Source organism: Drosophila bipectinata, chromosome 3R, assembly GCF_030179905.1.
Source record: "Drosophila bipectinata strain 14024-0381.07 chromosome 3R, DbipHiC1v2, whole genome shotgun sequence".
Taxonomy (NCBI): domain Eukaryota; kingdom Metazoa; phylum Arthropoda; class Insecta; order Diptera; family Drosophilidae; genus Drosophila; species Drosophila bipectinata.
The window spans coordinates 25,005,305-25,020,322 of record NC_091739.1 but is presented as its reverse complement, the minus strand read 5'-3'; the positions used below and the strand labels follow the sequence as shown (position 1 = coordinate 25,020,322).

The window sequence follows — 15,018 nt, the reverse complement described above, 5'->3', positions numbered from 1 at the left end:
TTTTTCGCATTTTTAAATAAAAAGTTTCGGTGCAGATAGTTTCAAAAACCACAACCATCCCATTTTTCTGTTTTTTGTGAACATTGTTTTTTATTCTATTTTGTAGATAAGCCCTAATGTTCTATATTTTTTAATTTTTGTGAAATCTGTTCTGTTTTTTTTAGATAAACGTTCATAAAATATTTTGTCAACATTTGTAACATGTAAATGGTGGTTCCCCCCCATTAGGCAGAATTTTAGAAAATCTGTTCTGGTCACTCTACGATTTTATTTATTTTTTTCTTTCTTCTTATCCTGCTTGTTTACAAAAGATGTCCAACGTTGGGAAAATTCGTTTAAAAACATTTTCAGAACTTCAAGCTACCGCAAATATAAATAACAGAATAGATACGAATGAGGCTAAACCAACGGAAGACAATGGAAAAGGCACACCGGATAAAAAAAGCCCGCGAAAAAGTCGTGTGGCCACAACAGCCAGGAAATCCACGAAAAAAGAGGGAAATGTTGGAGTAATCACAGTCAGCAGCACTGTAAAGCGTTCCTCCAAAAAGACGCCCTTACCCGGCCAGATGCGCATAGATGCTTTCTTTAAAAGCTCTGCTAAGAACTACAAAGTGGAAACACCACTTCCTCCAATTTCATCATCAAAGAAAACATCTCCACCAGTTGTGAAACGGAAAGCACCTGGAGGTGCCAAAGGACGCAAACGACTTTTCGAAGATTCGACTACAACATCTTCCACAACCAGCGACCACAACCCTCCACAAAAGCGAGTACCGATGGGAAGAGCTGCAAAGGGCAAGGAGAATCTCTCAGAACTAGATGTTATAGATCTATGTTCAGAAGACGGCGACGAACTGACAATCAAAGAGGAAGAAACTACGCCTAGTCCAGTAAAAGTAACAAAAAAAGATGCAACTCCCACACAAAAATCTCATTCAGGCGTTTTAAAGCTCACTACGCCAGAATCAAGTGATTACTCCATTTCCACGTATGGCATAGATAGCAATCTGTCCAATTCAGAAACAAGTCAAGAATTAGCAAAACGAAAACCAAAAGAAATTCAAAAACCAAGAACACCTCCCTCCACTACCTCGAAAAGAATTAAAAAACCAGGAACAACACCCGCCACAAACTCAAAACAAAGAAAGCCAAAACCATGTCCTCCTTACAAAGTAGTCGAAGGAACAACGTTCTGTGTGGATGGATTTCAGTTTGGTGATGTGGCTGGAGTGACGCATTACTTTCTTACCCACTTCCATGCGGATCATTATATTGGCCTAACGAAAAAGTTCTCCCATCCCCTCTATATGAGTCCTGTTACGGCCCGACTCGTGAGACTTTTCATAAAAGTCGATGAGAAATACATTCATGAAATTGACGTAGATCAAACGATAATGGTTGATAATGTGGAAGTGACTGCCATTGACGCCAATCAGTAGGTGAAATCTTATTAAAAATCGATAATAATAATTAACATTGTGTATTTAAAATATTCTAGTTGCCCAGGAGCTGTCATGTTCTATTTTAAACTACGTTCTGGAGAATGTATTCTGCACACTGGAGATTTTCGGGCTTGCGCTGAAATGGAGTCCCTGCCTATTTTTTGGAATCACACCACTATAGACCTCCTTTATTTGGATACAACGTATTTAAACAAAAATTATAATTTTTGCCACCAATCAGAGAGTGTTGACCGAGCTTTGCAATTGGTTGGCACTTTTATAGAGAAAAATCCTTTCAAGCGAATACTGATTGTTTGCGGCTCCTACGTAATCGGCAAGGAAAAGATTTGGCTAGCCCTTGCCGAGGCTTATTCGCTGAAAGTATGGACTGAACGATCCCGTAGCGATGCCATCAGTTGCTTGGGTTGGGATGATTTGCAGGTTTTACTCACAGATGATCCGTCTAACGCAAACTTACACGTTATACCCATGGGAAAAGTCAGTTACCCGGTATAGTCTTTACCTAAAGATTTTATTTTATAAATTGATTAGTTAATGTTTTCTATATTTTAGTGCCTTGTAGAATATTTTGCGCAATATGAGGACCAATACGATATGTTGCTGGGAATAAGACCAAGTGGCTGGGAGAAAAATAGTAAGCCTTCCTTTGGGAAAAAGATCAGCACGATTGGCATTGAATACTCGGAGCATTCCAGTTACAAAGAACTAGAACGCTTCGTACGCTTCTTGAAGCCAAAACGAGTCATCAGTACTGTACCTGTTGGTCGCGATCTTTTCGTGACAGGAGATGTGCCCGTAAAATGGTATCAGTACCAAGGTCCGGCCTCAATGTTAAGCACAGGATTTCAGCGGTCTATATCCACATTCCTCACCACACCTAAACGAGTTGTTCCGAAGGCATCTGAGAGTGAGATGATTGTAAGTCCGTTGAGCCAATGCCGCTCAGAACATGGTGAGGATCCAATGGAATGCGTGTCTATTGCTTCTGAACAAACGTGTGGATCTGAAAACACAAAATTAAAAAGTAGCCCTATACCTGAAAAAGTGCACTTATCTCAAGAACTGGATACAAAAACCGAAGGTGCCATTAACACCGCCATCAAAGGTAGCCAAGAGGTTATTGAAATTACAGATAGCCCCAAAAAGGCAGCGTTAGTTAGAAGATTAACATCGGACGCTACCGATGATTGGCTGTCCTAATCATAGCATTACGCCTTGTTGTCTAATTCTATGTAACTACCTAAATTTAAGAATGTTGCAGAATGTAATGGTAGTTTTAAGGATATCGTTAAGAATAGGGGTGGGATTCTGCATGTTTTCAGTTGATCTGTGAAAAAATTTAAAGACAGTTTTTTGTTTTGCATATCCATTTGTTTTTTCATGTTAATACAATGATTTTGATATATACACACAGTTTAATAATATATATTATATATATTTTCTTTTATATTTTGATGAATAGGGCTTTCTTACACGTACTCCTTAACGCCAACTAGTTCGGTGTGCCGGATGCTCCGTAATTTCTACAATAAATTAAATTAGTGTATGAGGGGAAACAACTAAATGTGTATTAATACAAATAACAATAGACTTTTACTTTAAGAATTGTGCTATACAATTCAAAAAAGCTTTGTATGCTAGAGAATGTTACTGAGTTTTGATTTCTTTCACTGATATGTTTGATGTACAAAAATTAAATGAAAAGGCCCATAACAGGTTGAGCGTTACTTTTTATCTGTATCCAGAACTTTTCAGAATTTTATATTTTATGCACAACAAAAAACTGTGGAAACAAGGAATTTTCTGTAAATTTATATCAACATTCTAAAGTTTGATGAAAACTATAAACACGTACATAATCTAAATAAATCATTGCTTATTTCACCAAAAGAAATCTAACAGATTTAACAAAATATATAAATCATGGTTTCTTGCCCGCTGCAACTGATCACGTTATGGGATAAACTAGACAACAATAAAGCGCATAGACACGACGATGATGTGGGGCCTAATAGGGCTGCCCGATTTGGTTTTTGGTGGGGTTAGCAAGGTACTTCGCTTCAATTAGCTGCAATAAAATCAGATTTACGTCAAAATGTTTTTGTAATGTCAGAATAGCTACACTCACCACCAGGAGAAAAAGGGACTCTTATTCTGGAAGCGCTGCGTAAATGAAAAGAATCGATTGCCGCTTGACCTGCCAAAGTTCATGAAATATAAAAATATTTTTATTACTTGAATCAGTGTAACAAGCAACTAATACGTACCGCTCCACAATTACGGCCGGCATTTGGACCAGCTGCACCGGGGACTTTCCGTCCCTGAGTGCCTGTGTGAGGTTCAGGATCTGACCTCGCATTACAGACATCTGTCGCTCGAAAAGGCGTTTGTCGAAGCCTCGATCCTGCTGAAAGAGATATAACAGGTCCGTGCAAATCTCTTCGACAAAGTTCATATCAGATAGTTGTGGCAAAACATGCTTCTTTATATCTTCACTGAATGGAATTTTCGCCTGCGGAAGCCAGGCCCAATGATACGGATATGCACGCCAGGAGTCCGGGTGTTTAAAAGGAAACGCCAATCCGTTATCAATGGCAGCTATCCGAATGAAGGCCGAGTTCACTACATTCCAGGCGGGATCTAATTTCGAGTGCTCATCTTCGCTGCTGGTTAAGCTACTGCTATCTTTTTCGGTTCCCACTCCCCGGTTCTTCTTTTCGACTTGAGATTTCTGGTCTGGTTGATTCTCCACAGGAACTATAGGTGGATCTGGCATTTTTGGCTTCACCACTCCACGCATTGACTTGCCACCTGTGCCTTCCACCTGTGCTGAAATCTTGGGCGCTACATATTTTATCAGCCAGTTATCGTTGCCCCGATCAGTGTTGCGGATAATGTAGTCCAGGACAACCAGTCGCTCGAATTGTATTTGGAAAGCTTTAGCCACTGACTCTGGTAGGGGTTCGCTTTCGAAACGCCTCAGCCAATAGTCCGCATCTTTGTATCCCTCCACAAACATTTGGAAGGATCCGGTCTGAAACAAATCGATATTTTAGCATTTAACTAATAAATGTAGTTTAAAAACAATTCTACCTTTAAGGGTAAGCTCATTCGATTGAAGTGCGCCGAAGGATAGTGTTCTTTGATGCGCTTCTTCAGCTTGGCTTTTTGGCGATCGATGCGGGCATAGTTAAAGCTCTCGGCCACCAGTCGCACTACTCGGGTCTTTGGCACCACGTTTAAATTGAGTTTGCGATCCACCAAGCTCGCCCCTGCTTCGGAAAGATACCTGCAAAGGAAAAAGATTAGGTTCATAGCACGGTTTTAATACGGTGATGGAAAACATACCCTTGATTTGGAATCAGGCAGGCGCGGCCAAAGCAACAGGGGCAGCACAGTTTGTGCATCCATTTGGTCCACTTTGGATTAAGTCTGCCGTAGGGTTCTTCATCTTTTGGCTTGAACACGGCCAAGCAATGCTAAATTAGAGAACATAGTTTAGTTTATATTAAACGAAAGGAGCTTAAGTTAGCTTATCTTCGGGCAGAGCCGAAGTTGAAATACCCTTGCGGTTAGAATTGAATATTTGTCGTAAATATCGCATATAGTAGGCCGATCCTTATTAGAATTTAATTAAAAAACCAATGTATTAGAGTACAAAGTCCCAAGCTTCTATCTTCAGAAATACTACAGTTGGCTTTTTTACCAAACACCAAGTAATATTTTCGATTGTTCAGTTATATGCAGCTATAGGATATAATCGAGCGATCCTTATTAAAATTGGTAGGTCAGATCATATGGCCCAAAATCCAACATTCCAACTTTCTATCTTCAAAAACACGAAAGTAGGGTCATTTCTTACTATATCTTCCCCAATTCACATCCGATTCTCAAGCGGAGTACCTTAAACGATTTCTGCATCGATTCCCCACCATTCTGCATTAAAATCCTAAGACAAAATATTTTTTAGATTTTTTGTCCATTTTTCTGATGGAATCCCTTGAAAATGGGGTTTTCCTCTATAGGGCCCACTGTGATGGCTATATCGCCCCAATTCTCATCCGATTCTCAAGCGGAATACCTTAAACGATTTCTGGATCGATTCCCCACCATTCTGCATAAAAATCCTGAGACAAATTATTTTTTATTTTTTTTGTCCATTTTTCGAAATGGTATCCCTTGAAAATGGGAATTTCTCTTATAGGGCCCACAGTGATGGCTATATCTTCCCCAATTCTCATCCGATTCTCAATATCCGGGTATAAAAATAAATCAAATAAGGACCTACTTAAGATTAACTGTTCCAGGAACAAACCAAAAATCCTGCAAGCTCTCTTTAGTGCACGACTTCCCCTATTGCCTGAATCTTTAATGTATGCGCTGCTCAAAAGAGCACAGAAATTTTACAGTGGAAGGCCAAGGCTTTCTGCCCCCCACTTCATCAAAGCGCAATCATAAATCAATTCAAGGTCCATATAAGCTCATTCCACTTACATTTGAGGTATCCTTGACGAAATAGGAACCACTGCTACCCTGGTAAATACGCTCGGGCAGCACACCCTGCTCAATGGCTCCCTCCGCCTTGGCCACCATTTCCGAGAAGAGTGGATCATCTGAAAAACAAAAATATTTTTAATTAAAATAAAAATTATGTATTTAAATTTAGTACAAGAATTTAAATACTTATATAGTTCGTGCGAAGAATAAAAATTCGCATGACTTAAAGAGTTTCTCAAAACAGACTGAGAGATTCTCATTCGAATGGGTTTCTTTCGCTTCAAAATTACCTACATTCTTTATTATTTATTAATTCACCCATGGATAGTCAAGGAATTGACTTTAATGAGCAGTCTTAGCGTGCCAGCTGTCGGTTAAAAATAGACAAAATGGACATGATAAAGGAAAACCATATGGCAGTGCCCACTATACGTAGGACAACCTGCAAGCCTATAAGTGAATGGGTTTTGGATTTGTGGAATAAATACACTAATTTGATGTTCATTTTCTTGCCAACAATATACAATTTTCGTTTCAGAACGAAAACAAATTGTAGAATGAAGAAAGCTACCAGAATCTACCTATGAAGTCAAAGTTGTCATTAAACCCGCTCTGATAATCCTGGAAAATGGTAAACACCTCCTGCACAATGTTCTCCCGACTGCAATTCGACAAACGCGACATGGAGAAACTTCAAAATTGAACTACTTGGTGTATGCAATAGTCGCCCGCCCAGGTGGGACGGTTGTTTAGGGCGTTGATAATGCAGAAGCAGGTCGCAATTAGCATAACCAAAGCGTTTCGATAAGGGCCACTCACACAGGTTTTTCAACGGACAGTTGGCGCATTGGCAGCGAGGACGCGTTATTCGGACGGTGACTGTGTCATTCGAGTCACGCGCCATTGATGGCGAATTCACCAACAGTGGCGGCTCGTCCGTGTCCGACTCGAGAAAATCCTTCTCCTCCACCTGGCACTTGCCCTCACAGCAGTGGCAGGCATACGGAACCGAGTCCGACTCCACCGAGCTTCGGCTTTGCATCGCATTGCGACTGGTCGTAGGTAGTTCTTGGAATTTCATGGATTTATTTTCCGCGCGGAGAGCTGGCTTGAGCGGTGGTTCTGGGGGCTGTTCAAGAGTTGGCTTGGCCATCGCTGTATCGCTATGTCCAGTCGGCAACGGTTGCCAGCAGAACAAGTTCCATCTTTAAAAACACGCAATTTGCTTCGCTTGGAATTTGGATGCTGGTGTACCAACATTTACAGAAAATGTATTTCAAATTTTTGTTTTTTTTTGCAACCAAAAGGGCGCAGTGTAGTAGGAAATAATTTGAAAATTGGGGCAGAGACGACATGGTTGATATCAAGAGATTAACAGTCAGCTAGCACAATATTTATAACTGGGTAGTAAAATTCAAATCCGTCTGTTTGGCTTATCTTCAAATAAGTGAAATGAGGAAAGTCATTGCGCGAAGAGTGAATACTCTAAAGATAATTATAAAATATATTTGCATTCAGGAACTATCGTATAAATACGTAATAAATGCTCGAAAAATGAAATGCAATCAGATGACCGAGGATTACTCATCACAAAATGAACTTTGATTGAGGTGAGTCAGTAATTTTATGTAGATGCTTTTGTGGTTTTTGAAACTATAAGAATAAAAATGAAATAAACGAAAAAATAAAAAAAAAATTTTTTAATTCCATTAACAACCTATTTTTGAATGTCTAAAAGTATTTACTCACTTAAATTGAGCTATTTAAATTGAGCTCGCTATTTTGATTGTTATTTATATACTATGTTCTTATATAACTTTGTATATACAAAATTATCTTAAAAGACGACAGAAAAACTACATTCCTATTTAAGCGCCAGACTGCTGCACCGATAAGCTGATGTGAGTAAGCTCTTTGTCATAGAAATATGCAGTATGTAGTAAAACCTCTGACTGGATTAATCCAATTTAAGTTACATTTTTTTCAAATTTTTTTCTTATTTATATTTATGAACTAATTTAAATTAGAGCCTCGGTTTCAACTCTTGACCAGCGAAGTCACAAACTAAGTCATCTAATCAAGTTTGTGTGCAGGATGAATGCTAAATGGATGGGGGGAAACATAGTGATGGAAGCCCCACAGATGGCAACTTGTACGACTTCAGAGACTTTTCCGCCCCTTTGTCTGCAGATTTCTGCCCACTTACCTCCGAACGTGTTTGAAACGGGAGCCACGTGATCGTGGCCGCGTCCCAAACCACCAAGCAGATCGCTAATTCGACTGCCGTGGCTGGTAGGTCCAAGAAGTGGTTGCGACTCTCGGTTATCGCTGCCAGCGTCCGTGGACATGCCCTCAAAGTCGATTTCTGGCACTAAACAAATATCGTCGGCCTCGTCGTGCGGGTGACGGATATGCGTTGCGTTTTTTAGCGGGGATGCAGCCGTCGATGTTGTCGCTTTAACGTTTGCGATGAGACTAACCACCTGTGGCTGCTGTTGGTCGCCCTTCTTTAAAAGCACTACTTCTTCGCCGTCGCTGCCGCCTTCGTCGTCGTCTGTGTTCGTAATGTCACCATGTAGGAGTACCAATCTATCCAGCTGCGGTGTGTGATGCCCAGCATCCCCACCAGCGGCTTCAGTGTGTGGCAGACCATTAGTTTTCCTTTGGTTAACCACCAACACCTCCTCCTCATCATCTTCTTCGTCGTCATCGTCGTCCATCGACAACAGCAAGGGCTGGCGAATCTTTTTAACGCGTTTCTTTTGCTTGCGCTTTCCAATTCCAATTGTGTTTATCTGTCAAAGGAAGCTTATGGTTATTAAAGCCATTTGAAAAAAGGAAATACACACTCACCTCCACTTTTGTGGTCATTTGGTTGGAGCTCGGATCGAAACCATTGAGGAGCGGAGCTAACGGCGGTGCTTGCTCTTTGGCAAAGTCTCCGATGAGATCCACCTCATCCTCGAGCTGCAGCAGGGGGGGATCTTCTTGATCCTGATCCCGTGCGCTGCTCATGGCCAAAGTGGATCGCAGGCACGTGTGGCTTGTTGGGTTTCTGGTTGGGTGAGTAGGTGTGTAGCCTGGGAGTGGGGCTTAGCTGGTTTTGTTGCTGTTGTTTGCTTCTGCTTCTTCTTGCGCTGTCGTCGTTTGTCACTTTTTGGGCGTCGCTGTTATCTGTTATCTGCGTTTGCCTTTGTTCCACCGCCCCGCTCGCATGTTCTTCGACAATATGCTTCTATTATTCAGGCTGCAATTCGATATTTCATTACTTGTTAATTGTTTCAATTTAGTTTTTGTATTCGCATGGCAATTATTGATTTTTGATTTGGGGCTTTTGCTACTGGCATCTTTCAATACATTTCAAAAAATTTTTAACAATGTCAAGGTATCAATGCGAATGGATAGAGAACAAACTAAACTACTCACCGTGCACTCCGCAAAAATAACAACTGAATTACGCGTCCGAATTATATTTTCGCCAAGAACACGACGAAGCAAAAAATTCGTCGACTTGACAAACAGCTGATGAATAGAATTCGCGGCCCTGTCCACTTACGGATTCTCGGCAACTAAGCAAGTGGCAGTTCTAATTGCTCATATGAGAACATTAACCCTTAGGCACATATCCTAATCCTATACCGTGGTTAAATGAATTTATATGGTACCAATAATTTGGATGGATTTATTCATACTTTTAAGTACATATATGCGTACAAAGGCCCCTCTTATTAACGTTACTCAACATATAGTTGATGCATACAAATACATTATTTTATTAAGTTATAATTTTCAATCTACTTTATTCTTAACATGGTATAAGAGTGTGTTCCAATAATTATTGCAGCACCGGACTTTGGCGTAGCTTAGCGATCCATCCAATGACTTCTCCTAGCTGCCGTTGAAGATTTGTGCTCTCTGCCACCAGCTCGACGCAATCCTTAAATTTGGCTACAGCATTCCGTAAACTCATTGGTGGCAAAACTCTATAAAAAAATGTACATTCATTTATCAACATAACCCAATTAGCGTCATATCTCTACTTACGAGAACCAATTAAGGGGCTCCACGAAGCCGTTGGCCTTGTCCACTGCCTGTCGCTTCACGCTGATCCCGTTTCCCTCCGCCGAATCCACTACCCGGCACAAGGCATTAAACTCGGAGCTATTTTCCGTGGGTATCTGTGCCGTGGAGACGGAATTACTTCCTCCGTGTTGAAATCTAGTCCTCGCCAGAAGAATAGCTCCACTAGCGTTAGTCCTCTCTAGGTTAACCCGACACTGGGTATGTTCTTCAATCAGGTGGAACATTTCTAGGTACAATGCATCCAGTAGCTGTCCCGCAGCCTCCTTTTCATTCTTTCCGGCGGTCATTTTGACTTTATTTATTTTTATTTACATCCGCAACTCAAAGCAGAAAATTTTCAATCATATGATGTCCCAACAACAAAATCTACTATAGCGAGTTGGCATTTCCGATGACATGTAAGCAAGAGTTATCGAGCCCTCCCCATCTCTAACTCCTAAAGTCAGCTGGGCGCGTAAAATACGGAAACTTTGTAAAATGTAATGTTTTGTCGCGTGGACAAGTATAGTATGTTATGACAAATCACAGTTGCCGCCACGATCATGCTTAATTAACAGGTAAACTTGCCGAACCTTTTCAATGGCCACAATACTCATAGAAACCGTTTAAGCAAATCGGCAAACAGCTGTCGCATCGTCATTGTTGTTGTTTGCCAAGAAGAGTGGGACGGGGAGGGTTTTTCACTGTTTGGTTTTTGGTTTTACGATGCTGTCGCCAGATTAGAGAAAGTTTATAAAAACCCTAGCAATTAGCATTCCCGAGCCAGTTGAAATCGCGGCACTCTCGGCCCAGGCAGCTTTCGGATTTGTCAATAAGTGAACACCACTGCAAATAAATCCAAAGTCGATTCATAGTATCGTAGGTGATCTCCTGATAATGCTTGAAGAGAGCTATCCATCGGATTTACGTAGCCGCCACCGCAGTAACGGAAATATTGAGAGCGGGGAGGCTCAAAAACAGGTGCGCCTGATCAGTCAGCTAATATTATTTATGACGGCAGCTAATAGAACTCTGTGTGTCGGGCCATTGCATCCACATATTACGTCTGTTTGTGTTAACACGTAACCGTGCTTTTGATGACAAACATTGACGCGAAGTAATGCCAAGTGTGTACCTTATCGCGGAAATCGGATGGTTTCGAACAATTCGCACGTTAGTACCATGTGTAGTGATTAGGAGGGGCTAGTCGCCAACTAAATGCTCTTTAATCAGTCTAAGAACGCTTTACAAAAATAAAATACGTTATAAATTTTGTGAATTTTAATAGCAACAATTAAAAAAATTTTCAATTATTTTACTTATGAATTTTGAAAATCTTAAAAAAGTTGTGGACTCAGCGTATTAAAATAGTCGTAAAAAAGAAAATAGAAAAAAAAAGTAATTATCTTATATAAATAAAGACCACTCCAATGAATTTTGGATACAAGTAGTATTGTATATAATACGACATTATGCTCGTTATCTTTAAGGCTTGTAGGCCCGATAATGCTGCCGAAGCAGACATCAAGGTGATTAAGTCGCTTATAAAGTATTCCCGGAAGACTAAGAAGTCTAGATTTGTGATATACTTTTGTTCTAACAAACTGAGTTAAATAACTTTTATTTTAACATTATGTGCAACTCTTAATGACATGGCTGTTTGCTTATCTCTTTAATAATTCAGGGAACAAGAACCCCACATTACCAGACAGCCGACAATACCCAGTGCGCCAACGAAATGTCTAGTAGAAAGGAAGGTCAAGAAACTACCTCTGGTAAACGCACTCTCAGCGAGAGTTCCGCCGAGGATATTGGTCGTACAGAAAAGGAAATGTGGCGCAACGAGCTTCCTATGAATTCCGAGAGCAGCTCCGCGCAGCCCGAGAAAAGAAAGGATCAGGTTTCCATCTCCAATCATCAAAATAGGAGATTAAGTGACGCAGTGGATGTTGTGCTTCGGATTTTGCTCGTCATAACTTTCTTGTAAGCTTATCAAAGAATGACGAAGATGAAATTGTCTCTGATGTTACTCATTCTTGCAGCACACTGGAAACAATGACAGCGTTCAAGAGGGAAATTCACCAGGAAGAATTGTGGTTGTACAAAAATCCCCGACGACCGGATTTTGTCAAAGGAGGAACGCTGCTGTTTTGGGTGATTGTAGCCCCTTTTTGGGTTACCCTGATTTTCTACGCATTCACCAAAGACAGGCGGGACTTCCGAGCTGCAAGTTGGGCCTGGACACTGGCGTTGTGCATGAATGGCATCCCAACAAGTTTGCTTAAAATTACGGTTGGCCGACCCAGGCCGGACTACTTCTATCGCTGCTTTCCAGATGGAGTGATGGTGCTAAATAACCATACAGAAAGTGGCTGGGATGTTTCAATCCTAGACTTCAATTGTACAGGGATACCCAGTGAAATAAACGAGGGACGAAAGAGCTTTCCCAGCGGCCATTCCTCGTGTAAGTTTATAAAAAAAAAGTATTGAAGGCGCGTATTAATTACATTTTCATGAATATCCTTAGTCGCCTTTGCCAGTTTTGGGTTCATTGCATATTATGTGGGCGCCAAGCTGCACGCCTTTGATGCTCGGGGACGCGGACACACCTGGAGGCTTTGCATTTCAGTGATTCCTTTGATGATTGCTTTGATGGTTGCCGTCAGCCGCACCTGCGATTACCATCATCATTGGCAAGACGTCACGTTTGGCGGCATCATTGGCCTATTTGCGGGTTACGTGAGCTATAGGCAGTACTATCCGTCCATCTTCGGGCCAGACGCTGGTATACCATTGGTTCGGTGGCCCAGTAACAGAAAAAATGATTACCAAAGGCTAGCATCAAGGGAGGAGGACGAAGAGCAGGTTAACGGAGGCATCGAAGTGCAAAGACCCCTGCTTAATAATAAGGAACAATCCAAATGGTACTAAAAGCTTTACGTATTATGTAGTCAATAACCGCGTTCCATTTATTATCCTATTAGCTTAACAAGTCATCGCCGTTGAAGCTGTATTTTCAATTTAAAAATGGTTAGACAAGTTGTTGCACAGCTGCGCTGCGCTTAGGGTCAACTCTTTTCGGTTAGGGTTAGTCAGTAGATACTTCAATAAAAGTCGTATTATGTCAATTGCTAAAAGTAATTTTATTGCTCATCTTTGGCAGCAAGTTCCAAAACAAATTTGCTCCATCAAAGAGTGTGTGCGACCGAAACTAGCCTAAACAGTAAGATGTACAGACCACGTACTTAAAATTCAGTTCATTGAATTAAATGCCTGCAGAAGGACCTGCTTTTCGCGTTCCTTCTTTTTGACCACGTCCAAACTTCTCTGTCGCCAGGTGCTCTTGCGTAGTTTGATAGGACGGCTTCCCACATAACGCCCATCCATTTCCTTCATGGCCCGAATGAAGTCGGCCGGCTCCCGAAAGCTGACAAAGCCAAATCCTTTGCTCTTCCCTGTCCGCTTGTCACGCACCACTCTTGCTCGTTGGAATGAGGGAAACTTATTAAAAGTACGAGTTAGAACTTCGTCATTAACATCGTTTCCGAGATCGCCGCAGAAAATTCTGAAGTCGTCATCGGGCCAGTCGGCCAGCGAGGAATCCTCCCAGACACTACCTCCTGCAATCCGCACAGTTTTGCGGTCTTTTTTTTTACGTTCGGTAACCTGGAACGATTGCAGAGCAGAGGAAGCTCGGGCAGCCTTGATGGCTTCCTCGGCGATAGGGTTTGGACCAGACTTCTCCGCTTTTAGTTTCTTCAGCTTCTGCGTCACATCAAACTGTACTGCATTGATGTCAATCGAAGGTGCAGCAGCTACAGTTGGCACGTGTACCGACTGCCGACACTGGTACAGCTTGGGAGCACTGCTGAGCACTACAGGAGTAGCGGTCAAGGGCTTGGCGGGTGCAGAATTTGATGAGGAAGAACCGCCGGAAGTGCCAGTAGGAACAAAAGTCGACATAAACGTAGGTGGTGGCGGAATCGGAGGTGGCGGCACTGTCAGTCTGGATCCTGACGGTTGGTGCTGCTGCAGCTTCTGCTGTACATTGTTAAATGTGTTGGCGGCGATGATCGGACGCACCTGGTTTGGCACGAAAAGATTACGCGCAGGTGGTTTGGATATCTCTGCCTCGAAGCGGGACAGCTCGTCCTCGATATTCCGACGTTTTGTGCCCATCGATGTTATTTTAAGGATGCTCAAATCAAACAAATTTTCACAAGAAATTCTCAGCTGTTGCTTAGAGATGAGTAAGAAAGAAACCTATCGATAGACCAATTTAATAATATCGATGTAGGCTTAAAACTGTTATTTAAATTTTCTTTATGGAATTGAATACATTCAATTGCTAAAAACTAAAATAGATATTAAGATATTCATTAAAAAGTTTTAGTCAAGGTCAACCAGGTCTCGAATGGCACAATGCACTTCTCGGACTGTTCCGCCTTGCGGACCTTTTGTTCAAGGAGTTCGGTGCGATTTTTGGCCTGTCCACCTCTGGTCAATTAGCTCGTTGCCCATTTCCTGAATCTTGTCCAGCAATTACTCAGAGTGCGAGCGCAAAACTTTTTCCAGATCCTTTCAAAAATAAAAAAAGAAAGGAAAGCTAACTTTTGACATAAAACTACAACAACTTAAACTTATACAACTACAAAAGGAAAGCTCACTTTTGACTTATATTTTGAAAAAAAATTAAATAAAAAAAATAAATAGTTATTTGCCCGATTTTTCGAGCCTGCTTAAGTGCAGCCTATGAGAATCGAGGAGGAGGGCACTAGATTTTATTCATTTTATTAAAAAAAAAAAAATTAAATCAAAAAAATAAATAGTTATTTGCCCGATTTTTCGAGCCTGCTTAAGTGCAGCCTATGAGAATCGAGGAGGAGGGCACTAGATTTTATTTAATTATTAAAAAAAAAATAATTTAATAAAAAAAAAAAATAATTATTTGACCGATTTTTCGAGCCTGCTTAAGTGCAACCTATGAGAATCG

At 41.2% G+C, this 15,018-nt stretch overlaps 5 protein-coding genes across 10 annotated transcripts; 2 read left to right on the top strand and 3 right to left on the bottom strand.

The window, feature by feature from the left end:
* Nucleotides 1–280: 280 nt before the first annotated feature.
* On the top strand, nucleotides 281–3,533 carry Snm1 (DNA cross-link repair protein snm1). Its single transcript, XM_017236622.3, has 3 exons — nucleotides 281–1,438; nucleotides 1,502–1,955; nucleotides 2,019–3,533. Exons 1-3 carry the CDS (start codon nucleotides 312–314, stop codon nucleotides 2,664–2,666), a joined length of 2,229 nt encoding a protein of 742 aa, XP_017092111.2. The 5' UTR covers nucleotides 281–311; the 3' UTR covers nucleotides 2,667–3,533.
* On the bottom strand, nucleotides 3,319–9,534 carry Pi4KIIalpha (phosphatidylinositol 4-kinase II alpha). 3 transcript variants are annotated; one of them, XM_017236625.3, is made up of 9 exons: nucleotides 9,390–9,534; nucleotides 8,817–9,210; nucleotides 8,170–8,758; nucleotides 5,961–6,079; nucleotides 4,815–4,945; nucleotides 4,560–4,755; nucleotides 3,734–4,500; nucleotides 3,595–3,663; nucleotides 3,319–3,534 (listed from the first exon to the last, which is right to left on the bottom strand). In XM_017236625.3, exons 2-9 carry the CDS (start codon nucleotides 8,976–8,978, stop codon nucleotides 3,531–3,533), a joined length of 2,037 nt encoding a protein of 678 aa, XP_017092114.3. In that variant the 5' UTR covers nucleotides 8,979–9,210; nucleotides 9,390–9,534; the 3' UTR covers nucleotides 3,319–3,530. The 3 variants fall into 3 exon arrangements, with proteins under 3 accessions (XP_017092114.3, XP_070138037.1, XP_070138038.1); XM_070281936.1 differs by lacking the exons at nucleotides 8,170–8,758; nucleotides 8,817–9,210; nucleotides 9,390–9,534 and adding an exon at nucleotides 6,783–7,273; XM_070281937.1 differs by lacking the exons at nucleotides 8,170–8,758; nucleotides 8,817–9,210; nucleotides 9,390–9,534 and adding an exon at nucleotides 6,545–6,668.
* A 175-nt stretch (nucleotides 9,535–9,709) lies between these two features.
* On the bottom strand, nucleotides 9,710–10,427 carry LOC108122166 (coiled-coil domain-containing protein 115). Its single transcript, XM_017236706.3, has 2 exons — nucleotides 10,008–10,427; nucleotides 9,710–9,946 (listed from the first exon to the last, which is right to left on the bottom strand). The coding sequence occupies exons 1-2, from the start codon at nucleotides 10,331–10,333 to the stop codon at nucleotides 9,799–9,801; spliced, it is 474 nt and encodes a 157-aa protein (XP_017092195.1). The 5' UTR covers nucleotides 10,334–10,427; the 3' UTR covers nucleotides 9,710–9,798.
* A 33-nt stretch (nucleotides 10,428–10,460) lies between these two features.
* On the top strand, nucleotides 10,461–13,153 carry LOC108122164 (phospholipid phosphatase 5). 4 transcript variants are annotated; one of them, XM_070281939.1, is made up of 4 exons: nucleotides 10,461–10,603; nucleotides 11,710–12,008; nucleotides 12,068–12,489; nucleotides 12,553–13,153. In XM_070281939.1, exons 2-4 carry the CDS (start codon nucleotides 11,764–11,766, stop codon nucleotides 12,954–12,956), a joined length of 1,071 nt encoding a protein of 356 aa, XP_070138040.1. In that variant the 5' UTR covers nucleotides 10,461–10,603; nucleotides 11,710–11,763; the 3' UTR covers nucleotides 12,957–13,153. The 4 variants fall into 4 exon arrangements, with proteins under 4 accessions (XP_070138040.1, XP_070138041.1, XP_017092192.2 ...); XM_070281940.1 differs by having other exon boundaries at nucleotides 10,477–10,603; nucleotides 11,734–12,008; XM_017236703.3 differs by lacking the exon at nucleotides 10,461–10,603 and adding an exon at nucleotides 10,732–11,006.
* Nucleotides 13,145–14,293, bottom strand: LOC108122165 (RNA-binding protein 42). The gene has a single exon (XM_017236705.3). It carries the CDS (start codon nucleotides 14,202–14,204, stop codon nucleotides 13,278–13,280), a length of 927 nt encoding a protein of 308 aa, XP_017092194.2. The 5' UTR covers nucleotides 14,205–14,293; the 3' UTR covers nucleotides 13,145–13,277.
* Nucleotides 14,294–15,018: the final 725 nt, after the last annotated feature.